We start from the raw sequence: 27,941 nt of genomic DNA on the forward strand, positions 1-27,941 counted from the left end.
CGCGCGATGACGTCAGGGGCGCGCGTGGCCCTCGCGGCCCCGGCTGCGGGCTCGCGCCGCCGCCCGCCGGCAGTGCTCGCGCCGCCTTGCAGCCGGTTCCCTGCGCCGCATTGCACCGCGCCATGAGGGTGCAGCTGGAGCGCTGCTGCGGCGAGTGGCGGGAGCTGGAGGAGGAGTTCCGGCAGCTCCAGGTGAGGCGCGCGCTGAGGGGCGGGCGGCGGGAATGGCCCCTGAGGGGCGGGGGGCGCCATGAGCCCGGCCCTGAGGTGGCAGCGCCACCCGTGTGTTCCGTTCCCCCCCCCCCCCCCATGTCGTCCCCTCACGTCTCACACAGGCAGCCTCAAGGCGATCCCCAAACCCCAGCGGCTGTGGCGTGGCCGCCGGTCTCTGCGGGGCCGCCAAACGCGCCGCTGGGCTCCAGGGTCGAGTGGTTTCTCAGTTAAAAGTCAGTCAGGGGGTCGTGGGGGCGGAAGGCGGTGGTCGAAGGGTGCGGAGATGGGGCTCGGCTGTGGTAAAGCCCGCGGCATCCTCCTCCCGAGGGCCGCCGGTCTCCTCGCTGAGTGAAACTCAGCGAAACGCCGGCGGTTTGTGCCGGCCTGTCAGCAGGGGGACGTGGAGGTGACGGTGCGAGGTGCCGTGGTCCCACAGAGCGAGCAGGGCTGGCGGGGTCCGAGCGCCTCAGGGCTCGCGGTGTGGGCTTGGGTCCGACTGGAGGCTTTGGAGGACGGCTCTGCGCTCCCCAGCTGCGCTCGAGTCAAACCACGACGTGTGGAGCAGGAAACCCGGCTCTTCAGTAAGACACTTCAGCATCCCGTCACGCTCGGGGTGCTCCCGCCCGTCTGTCTCATACTGGATGGCTGCGCTGAGTTGTGGGTCAGGGGCTGCGTCTTCCTTCTCCCGGAGAGGGGGACCTTGGGCTCTGCCGTTAGCTCCTGTCTCCGACACACCTCCTGGCTCGGCGTGAGGTGCCGGGGCTGCGTGTGTTTTTGGAGAGGTTTGGGTTGCTGGGACAGCGCCTCGCCTCTGGAGCAGCAGCCTGAGGAAGAGCTCGGGGCTGTGGGGAATTGTGGTTTTGGGGCAGGGCCGGCTACAGCTTCGTAACCCTGGCTGTGGCCCCTGTGTGCTGTGGGAAAACGCCAGTTGCCCTGCAATGACTTATTAATTGAACCCTACATGTGAACGCATAAAACAGGTTTTGATTAGGGAACTTAGACCTGCGAGGGCTCCCTGCGAATGTGGCTTAAATCCTGCAGACAAACGAGACTGTTGACCGCAAGCAGTTGACTGTTGTGAGCGCAATGGAAAACAGACCTCAGCGTCCCTGCAGAAAGCGCGGGGCAGCGGCGGTGGTGTTGGAGGTGCTTGCCCTCGGTCTGCGGGCAAACGGGATAGTTGTGGCCCCAACTCTGCAAAAATTGTACGCTAGAGTGCAGGGATGGCTCTGATATCCCCTCCTGGGGAGCTCGTAGACCTGGGACAAAAATACCTCTCTATCCCTGGTACACGGGACCTTTGTTTTTTAAGGCACGATGCTTCCTAGGTGGAGAGCTGTGGCCACGCCTGACCCTCCAGGAAGGTATTTGGCCTGTGGTTTGTCTGTGTTAGCAGAAAGACAGCTCCCTGCGCTGCTAGCGACCCCCTTTGTGTGCAGTCACTTGATGAATAAATAACTTCATTAGCAAATGTTATGTTGTTCTAGATACTAGCATCACTTTTAAATCATTATCCTGATATTTTGGGCTAGTGGTAGAGTTCACCAGTTCTCAACTTGCTTGTTTGCATTTCCAACAAATACTTGAGCTTTTTCGGCAAAGAGCTTCTTACCCCCTTTTAGCAGCCTTTCCAAGGACACCGTTGCGTGACATCCAGAGAAGCAGAAGGAGTTGCTGGGCGATCCAGTGAGCCCCAGAGTTCTCAGCAGAACCAAACCAATCCTGCGGTGATGGGCGCTGCGGTGCCTCGACATGGTTAGGTTGGTTAGTAAGGTTTTCAAATGGGGTAGTGGAGCTCGTTTTATATCGCTGCTGTAAATAATGAACAGCCAGGTCCTAACGAGAAGGAGAGCAAAGATTCGTTTTGTGTGGCTTTAGCACTGTGTTTATGCCTAAGGAGAACTGGCAGCAATTTTCTGTGGTGTTACCTGAGATGTGCTGGTAGGTAAAGCAAATGGCTATTTAACCCCTCCGTTCCCTTGTCGACACTGACTCTGCAAACTGTCTTCTGAGTTATAGCTCTTAAAAAGAATATTTTTCTCCTTAAACCAGGGCTAATGTTGAACTTCCACGTGATGATAAGGGGTCTGGCTCGCAGAGGGCCCTGATGCAAACCACCGCATGCCCAGACAGGCGCCGAACTTGTACGGGTTTGTTCGTGGTGTGGAATCTTCCATGTGGGCTTTATTTGCTAAAGAAGTCCTTGTGCACCTCCCTTCTGTGTTGGAGCGGGTCGAACGCAGGGTCCGGGACCTCCTGGGCCATTTGCATCCTTTTCTCTGCTGGACGAGCTGTGGCATGGTTTCTGATGTGCTGGAGGAAGCAGTGGGCTGTGCTAGAGCAGCAAGTCGTGGGGCTTGGGGTGGCCGCAGTGGCCAGGAGGCTTGTCTAAATGCCCAGGTTGCGTTTTGCGGTCACTTCTGTAATTTATTTATTTTTCTTCCCCCTCTGGGTCCTCATCTCCTTTCCTCTTTTTTTCCAGATTGAATCTGGCTGTGAAATCAGAGTTCCTGAACTGCGATTTCTCCCCCCATTTGCTGGGGATGGATGGGATCAAACATCTGCTTTGTTACAGGGTGGGCTGGGAACAAGAAAGTCCCAGGTGGGGAAAGCTTGGTAGAAAGAGGAAATGAGATGAATGCCAAGAAGATGCTCTCTCTTTTGCAAGAACTTTTGTTAGTGTCCCTTTAAGCCGTGCTGGTTTGGTATCACCCCTTGGTTGTCTGCCTGAGGGATTGGAGGCTGCTGTAATGGGGTGACGCGGGAAACCCCTCCCTGGGTGCCTGTTGACTCCCAAAAAAACAGGGCTTGCTTCCCTCACATGTGAGGACCCAATGCCGTCCGTAACCCTGAAGGGCTCTTCCTACCAAACCTCTCTTCCTCTGCAGGAAACGCACAAAGTTTACAGGCAGAAACTGGAGGAAGTCACCAGCTTGCAGACGGCCTGCAGCAGCTCCATACACCGGCAGAAGAAGACGTTAAGGGATCTGAAGCACAGCCTGCAACGGTAAGGGGAGGTCTGAAGGGGGGAGGAGGCAGGACTGGAATGTTTCTGCTTCCCAAAGGGCAGAAATGTTTGGGTTTTTAGCAGTTTAATATGTAGTCTGCGTCACAGTGGCAATTTTGCGCCATATAAATCTTGAGTCACTTCCATTTATTGCAGTCAGGTAAAATGTTTGTAACCACATGAGAGATCGAGTCCTATAAATAAAGAAAACCCAGTAAATCTTTGAGGGAGACTGAATGGGTTTGCACGCCTGCAGTAGGTGCAGTACTCTGTGGGACTGTGCTGCTTTCGGTCTGTGCGTTTTGCCAGGTGAGCAAAGCCTTACTCCATCCGCTGTGCTGGCAGGGCAGCGTCGGTCCTTGAACCTGCAGGTGTAACTTATCCCCGGGTGGATTTACAGCAGGGACTGTGTCTGTCTGTGAGGCTGCTCACCAGGAGCCACCAGCTCGGTTCCTTGGTACAGACCTCAAACACCACAGCTTGCTAACCTCCCAGTGCTAACCCCTCGCTCTCTCTTTTACATTGATTGGTAAAGCTGCAATGTGCAAGTAAATCATCAGCTGTGCGTTTTGTTACATCCTGGAATGTTTTATGCCTCAAGAGCTGCGGCCTCAATGAAAACTTTTGCTGGGCTGGGCCTGGCCAAGACTTCTAAACGTCCCCTGGATCCCAAGCCTTGCGGGGTTATGGGGGATAACTTTGGGGTCTCCAGGGGGGGGTGCTGGGGTGGACACAGGCTGATGCCTCTGCTCTCCGCAGTCTTTTTCGTGTGTTGTGCGTGATGGTGGTGTCTGCAGGCAGGCAGTTTGGGGGTTTTGGAGGGCTGGTAGCCACAAACATAGCTTGTAAATCCCTTCTCTGCAGGTAGAACAGCAGCGGTGAAAGGTAGAGTCATGCAGAGCCCTCCTCTTGCCCAGCACTGCCCAGCTGCACCCCCGCCCCTCCGAAAATGCCTGATTTCAGCAGAGCGAGAGCAGCAAGAAAAGCAAATTGGAGGTCCCTTCCCCCACCTGCTGTCCTCTGTCCAAGCTGCCATTGACTGTGTGGGGGCTGCATCAACCTTTCAGTTTAAATGAGTTTGACATCCTTTCAGTGATGGCTCAGAAGGATGCGTGAGGTCTTTTTTGTTTGGTTTTTAGAGGCTGTACAGTGAGCTTTTGTCCTTCATGAGGAGTTTATGGGGTCTGGGCGTAGAGGCTTTTCACCTCCAAACGGAGCCCAGATCAGTTTGAGTGCTGTAAGGGCAGTGCCTGAAACTGCACGCAAACTTTCTGAAGTGGAAGGTGCTCCTACAAAAATGGCACAGAGTGCCTGAAGAGCTCCCAGTGGAAGAGGTACAGAGTGCTGACACTGAGCTGAGGTGAAAGAAGCTGGTTTGTACACCAGGCAGGTGAAATAACCCACAATGACACAAAACAGGCAGCGAAATAAAATTAGGGCTAAGCCAGATGTTGCTGTGGAAAAACAGGAGAGAAGTGCACAGTGGCATAAATTTACAGTTAGCTTTTTAACAGCATGAACTTTATGACAAAGTCCTTTTCCCTTAAAGAAAAAGCAGGTAAAAATATAAAGGGGAGGATCTTGTTTCTGTGTTTTTGCAGGTGCAAGCCCAGAGCTACTCCTGAAGAATTTGCTCTCATACAGCAGATCAGCACCCAGATCAAAGAGAGGCAAAATGCCTTCTTTGACATGGAAGCCTACTTGCCAAAGAAGAACGGGTAAGTGCTTTGCCAGGAGAGGCACGCACTCCAGGAAAGCTGATCTTTGAGTGTTCACAGCGGTGTTGTTCCCACAGGATAATGTGCATGCTGAAGAAATACATGTACAACTGGATTAGTCATAAATCTCTTGCTGAGCTGCTGTCAGTTGTACACAGAATTCATGAGCTGGAAGTGTATGTAAATGTGCTGTGCGTAGGCACAGGTTTTCTTGTTAAAATAGTAGTTAAATCTGCATCCGTGAGAGCTCATGGAATTCACTGTTCCAGTGACATTTTCCTGTGATAGTTTTTTAAAGACAGTCAGTATGAAATTTCCCCCCTCTTTCATTTATTTAATTTTTCTTCCTCCCAAATATTGCTTTCAACTGACTTAAAATTTGTGCTTTGCTTTAAGTGGGGTTGCTGGGATGTATTTTGTGCGGTTGTCAAGGGCTGTGCAACCCTGGCGGTCAGGAGATGCTGATGCTGAGTAAACCGAGCCAAGTGACTTGATTTCTACCCTTGATTTGTTTCCTTTCCCCTTCCCAAGTCTGCTGCTGCTGTGTCTGCGTGGTGAGATGAGCGTTTTGGGTGGAAATGCTCTGGGGTGGGGAACTGATATGAAATGAAGAAGCTGGTAAAAGGTGCTGCAGCATTGCGGGTGGAGCACTCTGCAGGAAACTTTTCTTCAGCTTCTCCACGTTTTTTTATTTTCTTATAGCGTATGATAATTATCTCACCCCCAGACCATAGCATGGAAAAGGGACCAGGAAAAGAAACCTTTTCTCTAACTTCTTGGAAATGCTGACTGAACTTTCTGTGTTTAAATCTTCTTCGGTGGTCTGTATTTCCAGTTTGCTTTAATTAAAAACCTACAGCAAAATGCGTCTGGGCAGCTAAAATGATCTCTTAAGCTCTGATCTGTGTCAGCTGCGGTGTTCAGAGCAAACAGCCTTACGTGGGTCTGCTCTCGTTTTTTGTCTTCCAGTTTGTACTTAAATCTTGTGCTGGGAAACGTGAATGTAACCCTCCTGAGTAACCAAGCAAAGTAAGTGAGCGTTTCCATACAGGCGTGTTTGGGGCTAGCAGGGGGTGTATGCTGCAGTCCAGAGACAGGAATGGTTTTCTCTTAGACCTGATTCAAGGTCGTCTGTCAGGATCAGGTAAGTCAGACTGAGACAGGCCAAGCTAAAGCTTCCTTTAGCTCCAGTGGGTTTTGTCCCTCGTTGACTTTTACGCCCAGCCAGGGCTGTTGCCTTAGTTGTAAGGGAGTTTCAGCTGGGTTTTGCAACAAAAAATCATAGTGAGTTCCAGGCATACAGGGCTCCAGAAAATGGAGATTTTTCTTTTATATAAATCTGAGAAATAAAGAGAGCTGCTGCTGCTTAACCTGGCAACCCAGAAACCAGCTCTTAGCGACTGAAGCTGTTGAGTTGTTTTGCAGCATCATGCTCATGCACGTGAAATACTGCTTTTCATCACTGCTAGCTGATTTTTTAAATGTTTCAAGTAAAATCTCTCGTCTTTTGGTTTGGGATGTGGATTTGTATCTGGTTTGAAAAGAAGTGAAGCCACATCCAGTAAAACCTCCGTTTACACCCACGTGATGCGTGACATTCCCTGCTCTGTGCTTTTTTCCTTCCAGGTTCGCCTACAAAGATGAGTATGAGAAGTTCAAACTTTATCTCACAATCATCTTGTTACTCGGGGCTGTGGCCTGCAGGTTTATTCTTCACTACAGGTAAGCTTGCATTTTTTACTTTCAACCAAGTGTTTTGAATACAAATGTGCTGGATTAGAAACTGATTCATTTGAACTAATTGCCAGAGACCAGGAGATGGGTGCAGGCTGTATTTGGGCTTTGAACAGTTGTGGTTCCCCAGTAGGGGAGCTTCTGTACCTGTTTTTCAGTGCAGGCAGGACCTGTATTTTAGCTACTTGCTTTTTCTTGATTAACATTTTAGGAGTTTGTTATAACCAATAGAAATCACAACATGATAGTCCTGATCTGTTGTTTTTCTGGCGTTGCACTGTGCTTGGGAAAGAGTGGTTTGTTTTGTTTGCAGGTTGTCCCGGGTAGGTACCAGCACCGTGCTGTAGCTCTGGGGTTGCAAACACCACACAAGAGAGCGTTTCCATCAAATGGTTAGACCAGAAATGTAATCTTTAGGTCACAATAATGCATCACCAGCAAGCCTCCACTATTCAGTTTTGCTTAAAAACCAGCCAGGTCTTTTAGCTGGACCCTTCCATCGACGTCTCTGTGGATCGTACCAGGGACTGGTGCTGATGTATGGAGGCTGTCCCAAATCCCTGTGACTTCAGGGGGCTGCAGTGGCAAAATAAAGACACTTTTACCCCCAGAGTGTAATACTCTTCTGTTCTTTTAGTTGATTGGATTTATAGAGATCTCATCGAATCTCCTCATTGAATTAGCCTGGAAATGCTTCTCTAAATTGGATCATCTGGTGCTTCCATGGTGTTTTCTCTCCTTCAGAAGGAATTAATGTCATCTCTGCATACCTGCTTATCAGCTAAAGCTCTGCAGCATTATATCATTGGGCACTTCCTAGGGTAAAGGACTCTCAGCTTGGCAGCAGTGCCAATACCTGCGGCTCTGCATGTGGATTAGAGATTCCCAGGATAGGGGCTTTGTGTCCATGACCTCACTTGGGCAGGCTTTCATCCTCCCAAGGGAAGGGAGGGAAAATAGGGATTTTGAAATGTCTCTGTAATTAACAGGATTTCTTTTTACTGTGCTTTTTTCTTTTTAACAGGGTGACAGATGAAGTGTTTAACTTTCTGTTAGTGTGGTATTACTGCACGCTGACGATACGGGAAAGTATTCTTATTAGCAATGGATCAAGGTACTGTGCCAACTCCAAAAACTACTTAAAGCATGAAACGTCCATAAAATTAAAAAAAGCGACAAAAGCAGATTGAATTTGGCGCCGAAGCCCAGCAAATCTGAGATGTTGATTCCTCTCTGCAGGGTCTGTTGTCCCTGTTCCTCTCCCCGGTTTCTTCTAAGGGCAGATGTGGCCAGCTGGGGCTTGTGTAGGGAGGAGAAGGCACAGTTTCTGCAAGTCTGGACCAAGAAATTACAGGGTGTTGGATGTTTTTGATAGCCACGGGTTAGTTGTAGATGTGATCTGGGATGTAATTATGTGTGGTTTCAGTGACCAACCCAGATGCTGACTTTGTACCTTCTCTTGTCTGTAGTGGTACCTGTATGTGTGTTGGTATGCTGGCATACGCTCGTGAGAAAAAGGGAGCAGGAGCTGAGTCGCTGTCGTGTTTATGCCATGCGGCCAGCGCGATCACTCTGCGGGTCACTGCAGCATGTCCCGAGGCGTTTGACTAAATTACAGTTGTGTCAAAGGAAAATTGGTGGCTAAGAGGAAATAATTGTATAAAGAGCTGGGAACACAAGTAAAGTGTTGGGAGAAGTAAACTGAAAGGTGATCCTTGCTCCAACCCCTAATTTCTTATGACACCTTTAGCAGGAGTATCCTAAACTACCCCTCTTCTATCTGGAGTTTATTTAGATTATCAGATTTTCCAGTGTCCTAATCCCATTGCATTTTGGCACTGAGCTTGCCGCTTGTGCAGCGTACGGGGTTACCAAGCGCACCCTGAGCATCACTAGAGCAAGAGAATGCAGGAAGGAGAAGTGCAGTTTTTCGTCTGGGACTTTTACCTGATCAGTTCCATAGCCCCGCATGCAGCTGTTGAGGAGCTTGGCTGCTCCCCTGCAGGGCTGCCTGCCAGAGAAGGCTGGCACTGGTGATGGTGCGAGGACCGCTGGGTGTGCGAACCCTTCTCAGGGCGTGGGTGAGCCCAGAGAAGTGACAGGAAAAATCAAAATGAAGCAAACCTCAAGCCGGCTCTTCCTGCTCCGGCTGCAGTTGTCTTTCTGGCGCTGTCATCCCTTCCCTCCTCCCACAAGCCCTTGGAGCAGTAGGAATTTCAGGGCGTCCCCTGACTTCCCCAGCACCCTGGGAAGCTCTGAGCAGCCTGGGGAGGGAGTCCTTGTCCTGGCTGTGGCGAGCAATAACTCGTCCTGCTTCTGCTGTGCCTCTTGCTTTTACTCTGGGGGAGCTTGAAGAAGTTGCTTAAACTTGCACTTGCGTAGCTTGACCTGGAGTCTTGTCATAGATTTGAGCAATAACCTGAAGGTTGTGTCCCTGCTTTTCATCATCCAGATGGGCTGGCACAGGGCGTGGGTAAACCCCAGCAATCGCCACATCTCTTCCCAGGCGTGAGTCTGCATGCAGGCTTGCTGCTGGGCGAGCGGCTGCTGCTGCAACACTTGCAGCTTCCCTGTTGCATTAATTAATGAGGCTTCTGACGTGTCTCAATTGCAGTGCATGTGCCTGGCACCAGTCCTGGGGAGCAGCTGTGATGGAGATGTGGTGGCAGCAGCCGATGTGCTCCATCCAGCCCGTGGCATTTGCAAAAGAAAATTATTTCTGTCCAGTTTGCTGGCGTTACAGCTAGCCACTAACAATGAGTGAGGCATCTCCCCACTGACCACGGAGCTTGAGGCTGTGCAGGGCGTGTGAGAGCTGAACACGGCGAGCTCTGTGAGGTGCAAAGGAAAAGTTTGCAAGGATGGGAAGTGGCTTGCCTGTGTGCAGCAGAGAAACCTCTGGTTGACGTGGGCAGTGTGGGCTGCCTCGGCTGCCCCTGCTTGTCATCGGTAACAAACTCCTGCTGTCCCTTCTTGGTTTCTTGGCAAGTCCTTTGTTGCCACCACCTTAGTTTTTGTTCGTTTGATTTGGGCCATCTATTTATCCATGCTCCAGTCAGGATTATTTTTTGTCTTTAAAGCCAGACCTAAATAGTTAAAATTCATGTTTTCTGTCTAACTGCCGTATTTTTTTCTGTTCAGGATCAAAGGCTGGTGGGTGTCTCATCACTATGTCTCCACATTCCTGTCTGGAGTAATGTTAACGTGGTGAGTTTGCGTTCTCCTGCTCACGGTGCTTTAAGTTGTGTGCGTCATCTGAGCATATTAATCCAGTGTGACCACATAGCTGCATCTGCCCAGGCACACAGCAAAGCATCAAACTTGTCTGATGGTACGGATGTTTTCAGTGATAAATACAACACTCTGCAAGTTTGTTTTTACACAGCTGGTTTAAAAAAAAAAAAGTCTCCCAACTTCTATTTCTGTATAAGCTGAGCAAAACAAGCAGCATTTCTCTTTAGAGAGGGAGAGTGACGCAAAATGAATTGTTTGGTGCCTTATCACCCAGATTACAAACCAACTATAAAGCAAAAAAAGCAAGTTACATTCCAGCGTGGTGGTGTTGGTGAAAGAACACAGCAACGCACCCTGTGTGTGGTTCCTGTATGACCCACTTCAGCTTTGTTTGGCGTGAACTGGTTAGTAAGTAAGAATTGTTTTGAAACAACGTGTTTTTGTTCTGAATCTCTAAGGAGATCATACAGTCACTGCAGCAAAAGGTCTGTATCCTGAACTATTGTTAAGGAGCACAAGCACCCCTGCTCCACTGCTTTAATTCGTAACGTGGACGCTGCTCAATGGCTTTGATTGCTGTCTGGAGGAAACTGCAACAGGCAAATGAATAAGAGGGGGCAGCCTAATCAATCAGACCGCTTGCTGCCTGCCAGAGCAGCGATGTGCGGCTGTAGCACCCTCTCTGGACTCCAGATGGGGTGGAGCAGGCTGGGCACCAGCTGCTTATCCCATTTTCTAATGGGATTCTTGGCTGACAAGGGGATGGGCGCTGCATTGTATGCTTTTCGTCAAATAAATGGACTTCCTTTTGTATTTTGCTTTCAGGCCAGATGGACTCATGTATCAAATGTTTCGCAGTCAATTTTTAGCATTTTCAATATTTCAGAGTGAGTATATCTTACCTTGGTATTTCATGGGATAAAATCGTTTCCTACCTGGTACGCTTAGAAGAAAACAGATCTGCTTCCTAAATACCGGAGTATTACACTGTGCAAATATAAACAGTATCACACAACAAATATACAATGTACAAGCATAAACAATAATTAAATGCTATTGGATTAAATATATCAAACTATTTTAATAATGTCTCTAATACTTCTGAATAGCCAGTGCAATGATGCTTTCATTTATTCTCCAGGTTGTGTTCAGTTCCTACAATATTATTATCAAAGGGGCTGCCTTTATAGACTCCGTGCTTTGGGGGAGAGAAACCACTTGGACCTTACTGTAGGTGAGGTTGTCTGCGATGCTTTGTTCGCAAAATTGCGTTATGTCAGACAGAAGGGGCAGGTTTGGGAGGCAGTGATACCGAGATGGCTTTGTGGCCTTCAGAGATTTCAGATTTGCACAGCTGTTATCCCCCTGCCCTGCTGCCTCTGGTACAAAGGCAGGAATGGTGGCAAGTCTTTTATCATCCTCCTCGGGTCCTGTGGGGTGGAAATGGAGTTCTCTGATCTCCATCAACTCTTGAGAGCATTAAGATGGTTGTGTTGTTCATGCCCATCTTCATCTTCCTCCCATTACCACACCTTCAAGTTCTTATTTTAACCTAGCTGATTATTGCTGAGCAGTAGAGGAATAATCCTTATGGGGCGGTCTGGTTGTGACGAGCTGCAGCTTGGGATGCGTCCTGGCTTGCCTGTGCTAACTCCCTCTCTTCTGTTAACGTTTTGCAGAAGGATTTCAGTCCTGGATGTGGCGGGGGCTGACGTTTCTCCTTCCATTCTTGTTCTTTGGGCATGTAAGTTGGGCTGTTCTGTTCCCTCCTCTGCCATGCGGGGCCTGGGGAGGGTGTGCTGGTGGTGCTGTGGTTGTAGTACGGTAACAAGGTGCTTCAGATCACACATACCTGTGCCAAACAATTCTAAATTTTTGCTGGTAATTAAATTGCTTCTTTTTCTCTTTAGTTCTGGCAGCTATATAATGCAATCACACTTTTTGGATTGTCAAGGCATAAGGAGTGCAAAGAATGGCAGGTGGGTGTTGGTTCTGCTCAGAAAAAACACACAGCAGGGAAAGAGGGATGCTTTAACCACATCCTCAAAAATACTTGGCTATCTGACCCCGTGTAAATATCTCAGGATGATGTGGCACAGAGCCTATACGAGAGAATTCTAAATAATTGTGAAATACTGTATGGAAACTTGCACCCATGGGTGACCACACAAAATGAAAAGCAGAAAGTGTAGGGGAAAGAACATTCATTTGGGTAAATATCTCACCATGTTTTTCATGTACATGGGCATTTAACATCAGTGGCTGCGGAGCTGGTGGCTCTTTTTCATGGTTAAACCATGGGTTACATGCTTAAAAACAAGGTAGCAAAAGTAAGAAGACAATGAATCAGTTCAAAAATATATTATACACTTTACAGCCCCAGTGTTAGGGACCCTTCCACTTCTTTTCTTAGTTGCTGTCACCCATCAAACGCGTCTATCCATTTTCCAACTGTCCAGTTACTTCTGTAGAGCCAGGCTGATCACAGATGATGGTGCATTTGACCATGTCACATCCGTAGTGGTGCAGATAATCTTTATTTTGGTCAGATCCTGCTGTAGCTTGCATACTCACTTTGTCACATAATGCTAATCCAATAGATTGGATTTAATAATTTGATTCTCCTGTCTGTAAGAGTCCAGATGTTGAATGGAAATAATTTAAAAAATGAACCATGTTGTAATATTAAAAAGCAGTAAATGCTACTTAATCATGATAAAACATACTTCCCATTTAACTCAGAGCTAGGTGCGCAGGTGTGTGTTTGTCTCCAATCTTCTTTCCTGGTGTGATAATAGATCCCTGGACTTGCTAACCAGACCCCATCAGAGCCTGCTTAAATGTGGAAACAGTATCTCTGCCCCAGTTCATCTGACCCTTAACACTTTTTTTTTCTTTTAACCTTTTTTGTTTGTTTTCTCTTCCCCCCCCCCCCCCCCCCCTTCCTCAGGTTTGTGTGTTGGCTTTCACATTTCTGCTGCTCTTCCTCGGGAACTTCCTCACTACTCTCAAAGTGGTGCACACCAAGTTGCAGAAGAACAAAGACAAAATGAAGAAGCTGTGAACCTACCAGGGTGTGCTGGATGCCAACATGGGAACTCGGTGTCCCAGCACCTGCAGCAGGCGCTCGGCGTTGGACGGCACCTCCTGAACCTCTGCTACGCTGTGAACGGACTTGGAAGGACTCGTCTGTCCCCATGCTTGGTGAAAGATGTGGACTCTTCCAGCACAGACTCAGTATTAAGCAAGCATGGCTCTCCAGTCTGCAGTCCTGCTATTTATGTATATTTAATACAAAACGTGTTTGCATTTGGTTTTTCTGTGTGTATATATAGCAGCATGCACCTGCCTGGCAAAAAGCCAGCATTGGGAGAATGTGGGATTTACTGTAATTCCAGTCCTGGAATGATATTTAACACTTTCCAGTTTTATTATTTAACTCTGGGTATTGAATTTTTAAAGCTTTACGAACACTCCAGGTTGCTCAGTAATACAGACTGAATGCTGTTTTCAAAAGCATTTGTTTAAAGCATATTTTCAGTGGCAATACTAACCTATGTGTACTGTGAAAAAAAGCCCATCTTTGTACCATACTGCTGCTATATACACTTTTAAAAAGCTATTTAAAAAAGAGAAATCCTCTTAAACAAGCAAGCAAAAACAGTTGTGAAATGGCAGGAAAGTCTGCTAGCCCTGTTCCAGGGAGATCAGGTAATCTGCCCAAGCCTGGAAAACACCTAAAAAAATAAACTGTAATTTGCAGCTGCTTTATCCCCTTTTTAATAACCAACACGCTGCCCTTTGAGTTGTTCTTCTGAGACAGTGTTTTTTTGAAAATGGTCTTGATCAGTGGCAGTAAGTGCAGTTGCACTTCAGTTCCCATTTTCGATACTTCTTTGCTCCCAGTGCCATTCTGGAAAGGTGAAGAGAGGCTAAGCAGAAGTATGAAATGCTTCCTTTAAATACTGTACTTGTACCAAGCGTTAAGAGAATGTAAACACTTGTTTGGAGGGACAGCTGAGGAGAAATACTGACTCCCATCCCACTGAACTCCTTCTGCTTCTTGAACTTAGTTGAATAAGCTTTTTTTGGGTGCTTTAACATCTGCACCTCTGAAGCCCAGCTGCAGTATTGTGAGCTGCTTTATGCAGCCCGTTTCTCAGCTGTGCTGGCTTCCTGGGAGCTAGCACAAGGCCCAGACTGGGCAAAGGGCTTTGGCAGGGTGATCTGAAAACTACGTCCTTCTCCCACTAAGTGTGCTCATGAAGAAATACATATGCACTATATACTTTAAATGGTTTCATTAGTTATTTTGTTGCTGCAAGGCTAGCAAAATTACCTTTACAGTGTCTGTCCTGTGGGCATGAACAATAAATTGCCGTTTGCATATTTTGAACAACTTTCACGCTAGCTGGGCTGTATCTTGCTACATTAACTTTTGACTTCTGCATAGCATTTGTTGATTTTTTTCTTTGTCTTTGAACTCTCTATTTATGAAATGTAAATTATTTTATTTTGAGAGCAATGCTGCATCCTGCTGGATCTGAGCAGTGGACCTGGTACTCCAGGGGTGAGGGAGCTCTGCACATGGCAAGTAACTTGAATTCTGCAGCATGAGAATCTCGGATTGTAAAAGCAAGGAAAGATTCCAGCCGTGGAGCTGAGGGTAAATGTGGTAACCTCCTGCGTGTCCATGTTTCAGTCGCTTACTGGGTAAGGTCACGTGTGGTTTTGTCTTTCACTGACAAATGTCTTCTCGTGGAGAAACGGCTGCACAATTTGTGGATTTTTGTCTATACTTATAAAAGATGTGCAAAAAAAAGCTGATCTTTAAAAAAAAATCCATTTTAAGCCTTTAGGGATCCGTACGCCTTAGCTAATTCAAAGCAAGTTAGGGAGAAAAAACTGAAATTTCAAGGATCAAGGTCTATTTATCCCACATCTAAAATAATGATGGATCATTCCAAAAGAATTTTCCACCAGCTGGTCATGTAAGCAGCAGAGGATAAAACTGCATGAAATCTGAATGATGTGCAGTTATCAGGCTCCTCATGGAAGCGTTTGTCTAACAGCAGACCCCTGGCATACGATGCCCAAGCTTCCTGGCAAAAGCCTGTGTATTGTTACTGTTAGGCAAGTCATAGAATCAGAAAATCGAAGTCTGTCTTTCCCTTAGGATGGGCAGTAGTTTGCCTCGGAAAGAAAACCTGTAACACCTGTACTGCAGAAACCTCTTTCACCCTCACAGCTTTGGTTTAAAGTAGCTACAGACAAGTGACTGATCCTGAAATCTGAGATCTCGCTGCAAGAGACCGTGCAAAAGAACTAGGAAATTTGAGGCACATGTGCTCGGTTTTTCGGTGGGAGCATCCATCATCCTCAAACAGACAACTGACATCTTCGTAACAAAAGGGAAAACATAATTTACAGTTGTAGAGAGGAGATTTCAACAGTTACTGAACGGGAGTTACAAAGCCAAGTATTTCCCCTCTCCCTAGCACACACCAACATTTGCGTGTCGTATTAAATAAGCTATATAAGTTTATTGTAAAACTGCTTTTATTTTACACATAGTAGCTGACTGGAGTACTTTTATCTTTGCATGCTGTAAATTATTTTCTGTGGTGCTCTACGTTTGGACTAGAGCAACCAATGCATATCCAAAGATAAATACCACTTTCTGTTACAGTACTGGGCCTTGCAAGGAGGCATCTGAAGGAGCAGCTCTGCAAAGTTGGCTCATGGGGAGTGGATGCTTCGGCTGTGCCCTGTGGTGGCAGCTTGAGGCTAACTCACAGCACTGCCGCCAAGTAAATTAATTTGAGAATGTTAATACCAAACTTAATTCCTGTCTATTCCAAGGTGCCGGATGGGCTGCTCTAACAAAACTTCTGAAAGATGTGTTTTTTCTCCTTGAAAAAGACTTTAAATTGTAGCTACAATATGCCACGATTTTGCAGAGGAAAAAAACGAAGGTCATAGTAGCAGTCACTGTTCATTGCAATTTAAATAGTGAATCCAAGACCTCACTGGTGGTGGTTTGCAGTTGGGAGCAAAAGGCAGACAAAGACATGCAGCATCACTTAGCCTTGATAAAGAGCCTTCAAAACTTTGTGAGAGTGGTGTAACAAAAGTACAAAAATATTTAAAAGTTTAAAATTTTTAAAATAAAAATAGTTGCAAGAATACAAATGGGGAAAAAAAAGTCACACTTGCTAAAATCTGAATCACATGACTCTTGTGCAGGCACTGCTCTCTTGCAGTCCAGATCATAACACTGAGCATGCCCTCTGTTTCTTCTGGCGCTTGGCTTTTTTCATGGCACTTAAAGCAATGGTTGTTGCTTCTTTAAAAACTTTTTCTATGTTCTCACGACATTTTGCTGAGCACTCCAGATAAACTTCTGCATTTATCTGCTGGCAAGCTGCTTCACCCTGGAAAGAGCAGGTAAGAAAAGATGTAAATCTAATGTGTGACAGAAAAGTGAGATGGGAGAGAAAAAATTATTTTGTACATAACAGAAGGTCAGGAAGAAAGAAGCTGCCTCTTCTGAGTGCAGTGCAAGGGCCTAAGTGGCTTTGGAAATAAACTGAGGCACTTGCTTTCTGTTTTTTTTTTTTTTTTTTTTCTTTTCTCTAAATTGATCTAGAACCTGGCCTGCTAATATTGTGGACATGGTCTCAATGTTAACATCATTTAAAGAAATGCTGAGATAGATACTCAAGGGAAGATAAGCTAGACATCTTACAAGGGGAAACTTTTTTCAGGCCTGACCTTAACTATTAAGTGATGTCATCTTTAGTTTGCAAGCTTCAGCAATGAATGTAGCACGTGAGAGCACAGTCAGAGGGCCCATCAGAAATCCTAGTACACACAAATCAGTGTGTGAGCCCTCATCACCCAAACACATGCACTGGAAGCAGAGTAGAATCTAAAGCATTTGCATGCAGTCATGGCTGTGTGAAATCACTCCAGACAAAACACAGTGATTTCTTACTTTGCTTGTGATCCTTTTTTTTTTTTTTTTTTGTCATTGCAGTCAGCCCCCAGTTTTGAGTACTTGTGAGCTTTGGAGCGTGAATTCCGAGTCTGCAACCCACAGCTCACAAAGTCTGCATTTATTCATTATAAGCCCTGGGAGTGGGGTCACTTGAGCATTCAGACTTGGTATAGGGGGATTTTTCTTCAGCATATTTAAGTGAAGTTTGTCTCCTTCCAGTTGTTTGCAAGCTGCGGTGCTGGCAGATACTGTTCAGCTCCTCTGTGCCTGGCATCAGAAGCATCACGTCGCATGACTCGAGATGCTCTCAGCTGTAAGAGACTGAGGTAGTGTATATATTTAAGGGGAGGAAAATCAAGTGGGAGGGCTCACGTAGGCGACAAGGTTTTGTGCATCTGGTGGGCCCTGGAATTTAACTGCACGCATGCTGCTGTCTACCACAGGTGCTAGCTTCACTTCACCTTCCCTCCTTCAGGCTGGTACTTCACCTCTTTTGTGGGCATTCATCTGGTGAGCTGCTGGGGCAGGAATGATGCCTCAGCTGGCTCCCCAGAGGTGTCCATTGCTTGTCCTGAACCTCACACGTGAGGAGTGATGAAGGGAGTTATTAATGCAAGTGAGGGAGGATTTGCAGCTGTTCACAATGTGACAGGGCAAGCATCTAAACTTGTGTGCATGGAAGACAAGCTGAAGGTCCTAGCGTGATTTAGTGGCGATGCAGTAGCAGCTTCTTTTCACGCTGTTTAGAAAAAGTGATTAATTCAGGGTCTTAGTGCACTTAACCTTGTTCCCTGGACTTGTGTTTCAAATAGTCTGAAAGCTGCTGTTCGTGTTCTGACAGAGGAGAAGGATGGCTTTGTAGTTTGAAAGAAAAAAAAAAGCGGAAGATCAGAGCAGAAAGATCGTGTGATGTGGGACAAACTGTTCCACCACTAACTGTTCCTCCTGTACGTAGGGCAGCAATGCCCACCTTATAACATTAGTTGTAGGTCTCAGTGCTTAAATTGAAAACACTTGACAATATATATATATATTTAGATTAGAGACCTCAAAGAAAAGTTTGTTAGAGAAGCCTCACAGATGGGTTTTGCTATTGTCCTTGGAAGTATTTCTTTTTAAGTAGGGTTTGCAAACACATTTTTTCCAGAATGGTCAATATTTTTAATCTGTAATGTATGTCCTAACATATTTTTTTTCTCACAACACCAATCAAAGTACAAGTGATGGGAGCAATGTACTGTAATAAAAATTATGAAAGAAGTCCAAAAAAGTTGTTGAGGCCTACAAATTTCTAACAGTAATAACCCAGCTGTGAGGGGAAACCAGTGAGATGTAGCGAGCCTAGAAGGCCTAGCTATTGGTGTCCTTTCAGACACCCTGAGATATGCAAAAACAGTCTTCAAATGTCTTTATTTTGGCACTAAAAATGGGTGGTGATTTGGCCACTCAAAAAGGACTTACAGAAACTGCTGTTAATGCTGACAGTCAATAATTTATTTATCTGGCCATTATGACTACCTAATTTTGGACTATCTGCTTATCTCTTGCAAAGATGACAGCACTTTAAATGCACTTATATTTACCTGGTTGTAGGTAATGGGTTCCTGCTTAGAAGCCCTGAGCTTACGCAACTGCTCTTTGTCTTTCCGAAGGTCTGTCTTACAGCCGATCAGCACGAGCGGGACACCTCGGCAGAAGTGATTCACTTCAGGATACCACTGATGGTAGAAAAACAAAACCTTTACGTCTTTTTTTTTCTTCTAAAATTTAAAACAAGCCAAGGAACAGAGTTAGCAGTGGATATACACTACAATTTCAGTGTTTCGGAAGTTGTTAATCTAGTGTAAGAGGCCTGACATGCACTATTTACATTACAGAATCATTTAAAAGTCCTGACCAAAGTCACACGCTCCATAAAAACATAGATGGTGTCTACCGCTATGCCAAAGTGCTTAACATCTGTTTAAACTCCGAAGTGCTTCCCTAAAGTCACACATAAGAGCAGAACTAGGACCGAGCCTTGCTTTGCTGATGCTATATGCAGGAACGCTAACTTCTGCTTAGGAGCACTACAGAAATCCTACTACAGATGAGTAGTTGCTTACATTTCTTTCCCCTCTAGTTAAATGTGCACATGATGGATGTAGACTTGAATCTGAAATGCTTATGTGCAGTGGTTGTGAGACATCACTACAGGTGATTTCACAGATAGATTTCACAGCTGGTTTGTGATCTTTTTAGTGTCCAGTGGACTTGAGCCCAGTTCTGAGCACTTGTGTGCCACGGGGAGGTGAGTTTTGGGTCTAAGGTCTGTGACCTGCTCAGTGCGTGACGAATGATCTGTGCATCTATGCACCCTGGGTACAGGACTACTAAAAGCAGCAGCTTTTTTAGTCTGACATCTTGTCACGCATCAGGCACACGTAATTCCTTTAAAAGGTTCAAGCAATTATGAAAGGCTCTTACCTTAACTGCTACATTATCATAGCTGGTGGGGTTCATGACATCGTAACAAATTAACACTACGTTTGTGTTCTGGTAAGAAAGTGGTCGTAGCCGATCATAGTCCTCCTGCCCTGAAACACAGAGAACGTCGTGGATAAAAGAAATCTCTGCCCTTAACAAGCAGTATGACGGGAATGCGTAAAGATAAATACTTGAGATCAAGGGTACTGTAATGGCACAGGCTGAAAGTTTTCCATACTTGTAAAATTCCTTCCCTTAAACGCAGGATAGTCCTCTTCACTGACCAAACTGATTCTTTAGAATATAAAACGTCCTCAGGAAGTTTTAATACAAACGTTGCTTTGTCCAACTACTAAGTATTGAGAAGCGGTTCTAATCGCCAACTGCAGCTCTCAAACAAAATCAGCACGAGAAATTAGACAGTTATTAAAATATTTGCAATTTGGCAGTGGCTCCATTTTCCCAAAGACATTTGCACATGCAATTCCACGATGAGAAGAAACACTGTATTTGTTAGACATGTTAGAAATGAAAATCTTAGCAGCAAACTTGTGTTTCTTAGCCCAGTGAGCTGAGAGGAAGCAGCGATTAGCACGCTCTTCCTTCAGCACCCTTGCTCACTATAGCAGAACACGAATGATTTTACAAGACATGCACTAACACACAGCAGGCTTCACTGTTCTTTGAAGCAGGGCATCACTGCAGGTCTTAGGGATGCTGCTGAATTCTGGAAAAACAGGATTCGTGCTTCTGATGAGTGATCCTGCAGCATGTGTCTGACAAGAGGAAGTTAATTTGCTTCACACCTGTGCTCTTCCCCTTTGCTTGTGGTCACTAATGCTGTACATGTGACTTAGCTGTAATCGCTGTGTTGGGGTCTGAAGGTGTCTTGCTTTTGAGAGACCACGTTCAAAAAAGCGGTAATTACCAGATGTAGCTGACAGCTCAAGAAAAAAAAAATCTCTTTCGCTTGAGATGTTTTTCAGAGACTTAATAAGGAAGAAAAAGCTACTGAAGCAGTCTGTAGAAGATCTATTTACCACCTGAAGGCTGCCCCTAGAATCAGGTACATTTCCGTCAGGAACCAAAATGAGAGGTGGGAATGTCAGTCCTCTTCATGGTCACCACCCAGTATGGACTGTGAACTGTACACAGCCCAGACACTGCCCTACAGGAAAGCAATATACCTCAAAGCTTTGCACTGATGTTTCAAATAAAGGGATGCTGAAAACTTCAGCGTGCTGCAACTTTATACCAACTGTTCCTGTCCTGGCACCCAGCTCGGTCCCAGTCACATCCTCATCCCTCTGGCCAACATGCTCATCTCCGGGATTGAGGGATTGCAGACACCAGCAGCCCACCAGCTACACCACTTTGTCACCCTCTGCATTAATTTAAATGATGGATCGAGATACAGGTTATCACAAGGTGATTACAATGCACTGGATAAACCATGACTCAGAGTGCTTGAGATGTTTGTAAAACAGGAGTCTTAGGTTTGGACTATTCTCTGTGTGCTCTGTGGGTGAGGTGCTGAGTAAAGAAGGATTGATCCCTCATGGTTTAATCCAGAAATAATAGACAATCCACAAAATTATGCACGTTGTATAAACATGCAGAGCAAAGACTTTAGTGCTTAGCCCTTCTTATTCTCCTAAATCCACCCTCTTGTTTGCAACCAATTTGCCGTTCTGTTGGTGAGGTAATCCTCTAACTGCATTAAACATATCAGGTGCCAAATGCTTTTTCTCCTAACTTCCTCTAGTGTTACGTGCCCTGTATGATTTTCCCTGCTCACATTCATGCCTCTGAGCCTCTGCAAGGGTATCTTGTAAAATCCAGAGGTGCTTCAAGTTAGTGCTGACAATCTGTGAGGCAGACAGGACGGTCCCCTTGGAACAAATCGTATTGGCTTGCCTGGAGTCAGCGCGTAACTGCTAAAACCACGTTCTCTTGGATAGGATCAGAGAAGAGATGTCTTCAAAGATGAGATACAAACACGCTGTATTTCAAGTCAAAAACTATAGAAATGGACCACCCTGTGACCTGTACCTTCCTCTTCAAAACCAACTGCGCAGTTTTGTAAGCAAACAGAAAATAAATGTCTAAGAAAATACGGTGCTGTAAAATGCACATTTGGAATTTCAAACACAGAGCACAGAACGAGGTAAAATGTTCCCCCCGCGGTGGGGCGGTTAGACAGTATGTTGCTTAACTTGTGTTATGGTTGGATAATTGCAGCTCTCACCTGGAAGGAGGGGAGGCTATTCTTTCAGAGCTCAGATGCAGTTCTACAGGTGCTGTGGATGTAACAGGACCCAGCTCGAGCTGTGTCTGAGCATCGACATCCCTCTCACCAAGACCTCACTGAAAACATTTCCTTTCATAGCCTGTCCTTAAGTGCTGCTGCTGAAATGCAAGAAAGGGCCCGGGAGACTTTTTCTCTGTCAAGTTGCTCAGGCTGTGGTCAGAGTTTATTTGGCACAGATTTAGGTCTTCTCTAGCAGAGGTTTTTAAATGAAGGCAGAGGGCTGAACCTAGGCAGTTACTGACTGTACTTGCAAAGCCCCTGAGGGCGGTTCCGCAAGCATTCATTTTTTCCCCCCACGTAACAAAAAGCATGCTGTGAAAGAATCGGTCAAATAGATGCCTGTGTCCGAGCACATCTGTGGTTCTCCTCTGCCTTCTTCAATTCACTGTAGCATAAGAGACAGCTTTTAAAGCAACCAACCTGCAATTTACTAATTCTTTATGAAGATCACATTCCAGCATGCCTCTGTGATGTGCTGCGTAACCAAAGTCACTGCCACTGGGCCCCGAGGTGGGGTGGGACCTCAAGCGATGGGTGAGGGAGAGCAGAGGAAGTGAAACCACAGGTCTCAGGCTCCCATGCACATTCGCATTGCTCTTCCTTTACCAAATCACCCCTGAGGAGGTGCCAGCCTGCTCGTTGCTCAGCCCGGCCAGGAGCTCACCAGCCCCTCGCAGTGCTGGGAGAGATGAGTTGTGTGGGGACACCTGCACCTTTTCTGGCACTCGAAGTCACTGGGAAGGCAGTGAGGACCTCCCAGCGAGGCACAGCCTCGCCTCTGTGTGTGTCCCTCTTCGTTTATCAGGCTGTCAGGGATCGCTCAGCCCAGGGTACCTGGCTTTGGTCAGCTTTCTTCTGCAGTGGACATTGTAGAGAAATGTCCAATGCAGAATGTCTTCCTTCTACACCTAATTCATTAGTGGCTTTTTCTCTTTCTTGTACACTGTAACGTGGTATTTCTGGCAGCTCCCTCATGGCTGTGTGAGGGATGAAGGTGGACATAAGGGGACGCTGAAGTACTGGGTGCTACCCATTCTCCAATGTCTTGTACGAGGCCTCTGGGGGCAGACCCAGCAGGACTGACCGGTATTGTGCAGAGCTGTGTTTCGTAACAAGCAAAATACCACGTCATGAAGTGGCAATGAAAAAATGCACCCAGCCCTGCCACCCTGTCGGGGCAGGGAAAGGCCCAAGACAACAACCCAAAGACCTCTTTGAGCTGTGGAAATGTGTCTTAGGGACAAACTCACTAACATATTGCCATTGACAGGAGATGGTAAAAATAGATTCAAAATGTACCAGCAGCAGTCTAAGAGTCTACCAGTAAGTGCTGCTGGACTTGCAGAAGCACCGGCTACTGCCACCGATAGCCAGAGTGGAAGGAAGAACGTCGTATCCCATCACCCCAACCAGCCAACCACTTCCTACATGTCAGCGTGTTGTCTTCTAAAACCCTACTCTCATTATTTAAAATCAGCATGTAACCACGCGGAGGGGAGCCCTCACCGATACACAGAAATGCACCAAATTCTCTGTGCACAGTCCACGAGAATACCACGGTTATTAGCTCGGCAGCTATGCTACTTTGCTACTTGGTTTTGAAAAGTTTGAGAAGCAGACTTCTTGGCAGGCACAACTCCAGTAGAAGAGGACCCTTGAGGTGGGATGGGGAGAACACATTTCACTTTCAAGCACTCCATCCCTTTCCAAGTTTTGAAAAACTACTCTTGCGTGTACTGGCTCTTAACGTCTCTCTGAAGGCCTCGTGCTGTAGTGCATCTGTCACTGCAGACCTGAAAAACCCCGTTGAAGCTTCAAGCATGCTTCCTGCCAGTCAGAGCGAGCACCCACAATGATGAGGCATTACTTCCTCCCCGCCTTCCCCAGCCCAACGTCGCTTCTTTCTTTCTTCTGAGAAATCTTGCATTGAGCAGCATCAGAAATGGAAACCTGCGTCTGAATCGCAGCTCAGGCATCAACACCACCGGGCTACTCCCTCAGCATGCAAACAATCACAAAGCTAATTTCTCTCTCGATTCCTTTGTTGAGCCCGGCAAGAAATGGAAATTTTTAATTGAATATGCAGCTGCAAAGCCTGTTTGCAGACAAGACAAGTGATATTACAAAGCTTTTACACATTGCATATGTATACCACCAACTTCCTGCAACAGCAAGAGGCGTCTCTGATGAGGAAGGTAGAGCAGTGCGATACAAAAGTCTCCAAAAATTGCTATTCTGGCACGCTGTAGACTAACTCATTAATTCCAGTTGTTACCAAAATTCATGCCAAGCAAAAAATACCTTCTGTAGCTTGAAATGTTTGATTCTTAGGCGCTTTGTGTGTGTGTCCTTCTCCTTCAGTAAGTAGAACAAGCTCCAAGTCTCAAACTGAGCGGGACTGAACAATACAAAGAAGCCTTCTAACTAGAAGCAGCCCCAGGAGCTGAACCTGTCCTTCACCTTCCCATGACTCTGACGTACATGCAGCTCTATTTAGTGTTGCTCTTAGTTGGATCCTAAAAATATTGAAGTCCTTTCTGCAGTGGGCGTATGATAAAGATCCAGTTACATTTTTTAGGACAGATTTGCCTTCTCCTCCCCTGCACTCTTGCATGACACTTAGCTGAAGCCCTTTGCTTCAAAAATAGATTTACATCCTTTTGATCCCATTTAAATGATTTTACAATAATCTGAATGATTTGGGGACCTTTCAGACTACGAAGCAAAACACGGGTGTAAAGCTCAGATTTTATAGAAGAGCACAAACAACTCAACGAATTCAGTAAGTCAGAAGACGATTCATTAAATGTGGCTGATAAAGCTGTACTGTTAATCCGCTGTACTTCCAGTAATAAGCTGTGTGTTTGGACTCCTGAAGCTCTAACTGCTGCTGTAGACCTCTGCTGCCCCAGAGCAACATCACCCAGCTGAGACAACAACCTAACGAGCTGCTGCTGCCTGACACGACAGAGGCAAGTCAACGCAGTGAAACACTGATCCCCAAACTGCATCTCCCACTCCGCATCCAAGTGGCAGAGGGCCAGGAGCTCTCTTTTGTGCTGAACTGGACATCCTCCCTTGAACCGAGAGAAAAGGATGCAGCCCTTCGTTCTAGTCTAACCCTTGAGGAACTCAGGATCAGTTTTGTTTTATTAAAAACAGGATGGGATTAAAATGTGTGCTCAAGAGAGTTGTTCCTCTAGCATAACTTCCACCTTCAGAAAGAGGATGAAAAGCTACTTGAATTACAGAGTATGACACAGCCCTGTAACATAAAACTATGTAAGCAGCTTTGAAGTATAACCAAAACTCAGGTCTTTTTCCCTTCCAAGCAAATGCCTTAATCAAGAAGGCAATGTCCCCCCTTTCTTTACGTCTGATAATCTTGATGTGTCTCATGCAAAGCGAAAGAAATGTAACAGGAAGGGAGGGCTCCGTGCCAGCAGCCTCTAGTGACTCGTAGCCTGGCAGCCATGTCACTGTATTTTGGGAGGTGAGATATGTCGGGTCTCAGGGTCTGCAGATAAGGGATGGAAATCAGTTGCTCCTTCTTGGCAAAAAACCCTGCCAACTAGGCAGCAAAGGCATCTCCACTTCCTGAAGCATCTTGTGAAAGAAAATATTCCCACTCTGTTCTTTGATGGGGCGGTGCTCTGGTCCAGGACAGCATTGGTAGCTGTGAACTAGACTCGGAAAGGTGGGCACTTTCTGCCAAGTCTATGCCTGAACAAAGAAACGGTGAGATAAGCCCTCAGCACCAGGTTCAGCAAGCATTCTCCGGGCTGCTGGTGGCTGTGGACCTTGCACAGAGCTGAGCTCGCTGCACGACACAAGGAGCTGGGCACTGATGTCAGGCTTGTGGTTGTCACTCATGATGTGACATGCCTTGGGAGCTCAGTGCCGCAATATGGAGCCTGCCCTTCCTCCTGCCCGTCCTGAATGCAGCCCACCTTTCTGCAAGCCTGGAAGAGACTCCAAAGGCAGGTGCTAGAATCTGTACCATAGTGATTTTAAGTGAGAGGGCCCAATATCAAGAATGGTACGAGGGGTTAAAATTCTACACTGACAGTGAACAAACATAAAAACTCAACAAGCTCACCATGGCAAGTTCACGCTAGATTTCAGCCCTTTTCTCTTCAAGACTTGATTTAAACAGAAAAGCTTTGTCACTCAGCAGAAGTTAAATTATCCAAATCACTGGACTCAAGACACTGACACCAGAAGACAAATTGGCAAACTGAGTGCTCAGGATCTTACTATACTGCAGTAAAGATTAGTAAAAAAAAATAAATCACTTCTATATTAAAAACCTTTAAAATTATCTATTCAGATACCATATATGGTATGCAAGAAGGTAAGTGCGTTTCATTACTATTAAAAATGACTATGAATGGCATTCAGTTCTTACTTGTGTTGGTGTTAATTTGGAACAACTCTGCAGACTTGAATGCGATTTACTGAGCTGAAATGGAGTGTGTGTCAATCTTAGGGCTCATTTAGGAATGCAGCTGGACAATCGAGCCTAGGGACTTTGAATGAAGTTGAACACGAATCAGTTCACAAGTTCCTGATACGAACACAAACGAACTATCAGCATTTTCAACTAACTTTTAACACTCTAGCCTTTTTTAAACACAAACCAGTTTTTTTTCTCCCTTACTATTTGATCACACATGGCAGGAGATTAAAATATTTTCTGGGTTGACTGCATTATGCATTGCATTCGGGAACTATGTTCTAATACCTTCAGATATGTTCGCTATTTGATGTGATTTTCCTACTAAACTGGGTTGTTAAGATACAGAACAAGTCCACGGGTAGAACTGCCACCAGAAAAGTGACCGTTCTGTCACGGCTGCACCTTTATGCATTTCTCAGGTATTGTCCCAAGGCAGCCCCATCCCAGGGCCCCGGATCAGCTGCCTCTTGTGCTTCAGCATCTAGAAAACTGAGAGTGCGTGGAATAAAAGCCATTACCTGCGGTGTCATACAGATTCAGGACGACTTCCTTTTTGCCAATCGTAACACTGGTGGTGTACTTCTCAAACACAGACGGTGCATATTGCTGCAAAGAGGAAAAATAATTCTACTTAGGGAACAGCAACACGCGGCGCCAGGGGCCATGGGGCCTGGCGGTGGGCTCCCCGCTCTGCCTCCCCAAGCTCCCTGGGGCCCTTCAAGCTCCCCGGGGCCCTTCAAGCTCCCCGGGGCCTCTCCAAGCCCCCCAGGGCTGCTTCACCCCTTCCATACCCACCCGGGACCCGCAGCATTTCAGCCCTGCCGCCGGCCCCCAGCCCCTCGTCCTGCGGGGCTCCTCGGGGTGCCCCGGGGAGGGCAGGAGGGAGGGGAGAGGAGCCGAGGAAGCCCCGAGGCTCACCTCGGGGAAGGCGCCCTTGGCGTACACCATCAGCAGCGAGGTCTTCCCGCAGCCGCCGTCCCCCACGATCACCACCTTCACCTCCTTCTTGCCCGACGGAGCGGCCGCGCCGCCCCCCTTGCTGCCCGCCGCGCCGTCGGGCAGGGTCCCGTTGGCCGCTTCCATGGAGCGGAGCCGAGCCGGGCTCCAGCCCCGCCGGGCCGCCCGCCGCCGCCGCCGCCGCTCTCCGGGCGCCCCGGGGCCGCCAGGCACCGCCCGCGCCCCGCCGGGGATTGGCCGCGCCCCGGGCGCCGGCGCCGCAGGTGGCTCCGGGCCCCGCCTGGGGCCGCGCTGCCGCGGCCGAGTCCCGTGAGGAGAGGCCGGGGCTCCTCAGGGGCGCGGGGACCCGCCGTGAGGCGGCCGAGGCCCCCGGAGACCCTCAGCGCCCTCAGCACCCGCAGCCCCCTCAGCACCCCGGGCCCTCTCAGCACCCCGAGCCTCTTCAGCCCCCTCAGCACCCGGAACCCCCTCAGCACTCCCGCCCGCCTCTCTCTCCTCACAAGGACGTCCTCCAGGTGAGGCACTGAGGCCTTCCTGGTGGACAACTGGGGGCCATCGCGCCCCATCCCATGGAGCCTCCGGCTAAATCAGGTCCGGCTCGTGTTCTCTGTCTCCTCGCAGACATTTTCACATTTCCACATTTTCCTTCGTTTCTATAGGGACCCCCTGGCACCTCAGATGCCGTGTTGGTTTGCTTCAAGTTGCCAGCAGCTGAGGGACAATCACCCAGTTCAGCCTCAATTTCGGCCACCACGCTCCTGAATGACAATGGATGAGGGAAAGGCAGTGGCGGAGAGGTCAAGATGCCCCTGAGGTACTCCCAAAATGCGTCTTCTTGTGGCC

General features: G+C 47.2%; 2 protein-coding genes and 1 long non-coding RNA gene across 5 annotated transcripts; 2 read left to right on the plus strand and 1 right to left on the minus strand.

Annotated features, from left to right (window-relative positions):
• The first annotated feature begins 14 nt into the window (after positions 1–14).
• TMEM120B (transmembrane protein 120B) lies at positions 15–14,308 on the plus strand. 2 transcript variants are annotated; one of them, XM_035564950.2, is made up of 12 exons: positions 15–191; positions 3,101–3,219; positions 4,821–4,937; positions 5,907–5,966; positions 6,564–6,659; positions 7,696–7,785; positions 9,813–9,878; positions 10,731–10,792; positions 11,047–11,139; positions 11,585–11,649; positions 11,816–11,884; positions 12,856–14,308. In XM_035564950.2, exons 1-12 carry the CDS (start codon positions 123–125, stop codon positions 12,967–12,969), a joined length of 1,020 nt encoding a protein of 339 aa, XP_035420843.1. In that variant the 5' UTR covers positions 15–122; the 3' UTR covers positions 12,970–14,308. The 2 variants fall into 2 exon arrangements, with proteins under 2 accessions (XP_035420843.1, XP_035420844.1); XM_035564951.2 differs by lacking the exon at positions 11,816–11,884 and having other exon boundaries at positions 16–191.
• Positions 12,976–27,290, minus strand: RHOF (ras homolog family member F, filopodia associated). Of its 2 annotated transcripts, XM_050714230.1 has the most exons (6): positions 27,060–27,265; positions 26,660–26,747; positions 19,372–19,481; positions 18,489–18,623; positions 17,689–17,759; positions 13,313–16,339 (listed from the first exon to the last, which is right to left on the minus strand). In XM_050714230.1, the coding sequence occupies exons 1-6, from the start codon at positions 27,222–27,224 to the stop codon at positions 16,315–16,317; spliced, it is 594 nt and encodes a 197-aa protein (XP_050570187.1). In that variant the 5' UTR covers positions 27,225–27,265; the 3' UTR covers positions 13,313–16,314. The 2 variants fall into 2 exon arrangements, with proteins under 2 accessions (XP_035420845.1, XP_050570187.1); XM_035564952.2 differs by lacking the exon at positions 17,689–17,759 and having other exon boundaries at positions 12,976–16,339; positions 27,060–27,290.
• LOC118257235 (uncharacterized) lies at positions 17,102–20,838 on the plus strand. The gene is made up of 3 exons (XR_004781495.1): positions 17,102–17,231; positions 18,558–18,629; positions 20,347–20,838. It is a non-coding gene; the product is annotated as an uncharacterized LOC118257235 (long non-coding RNA).
• Positions 27,291–27,941: the final 651 nt, after the last annotated feature.

Source organism: Cygnus atratus, chromosome 17 (assembly GCF_013377495.2).
Source record: "Cygnus atratus isolate AKBS03 ecotype Queensland, Australia chromosome 17, CAtr_DNAZoo_HiC_assembly, whole genome shotgun sequence".
Classification (NCBI taxonomy): domain Eukaryota; kingdom Metazoa; phylum Chordata; class Aves; order Anseriformes; family Anatidae; genus Cygnus; species Cygnus atratus.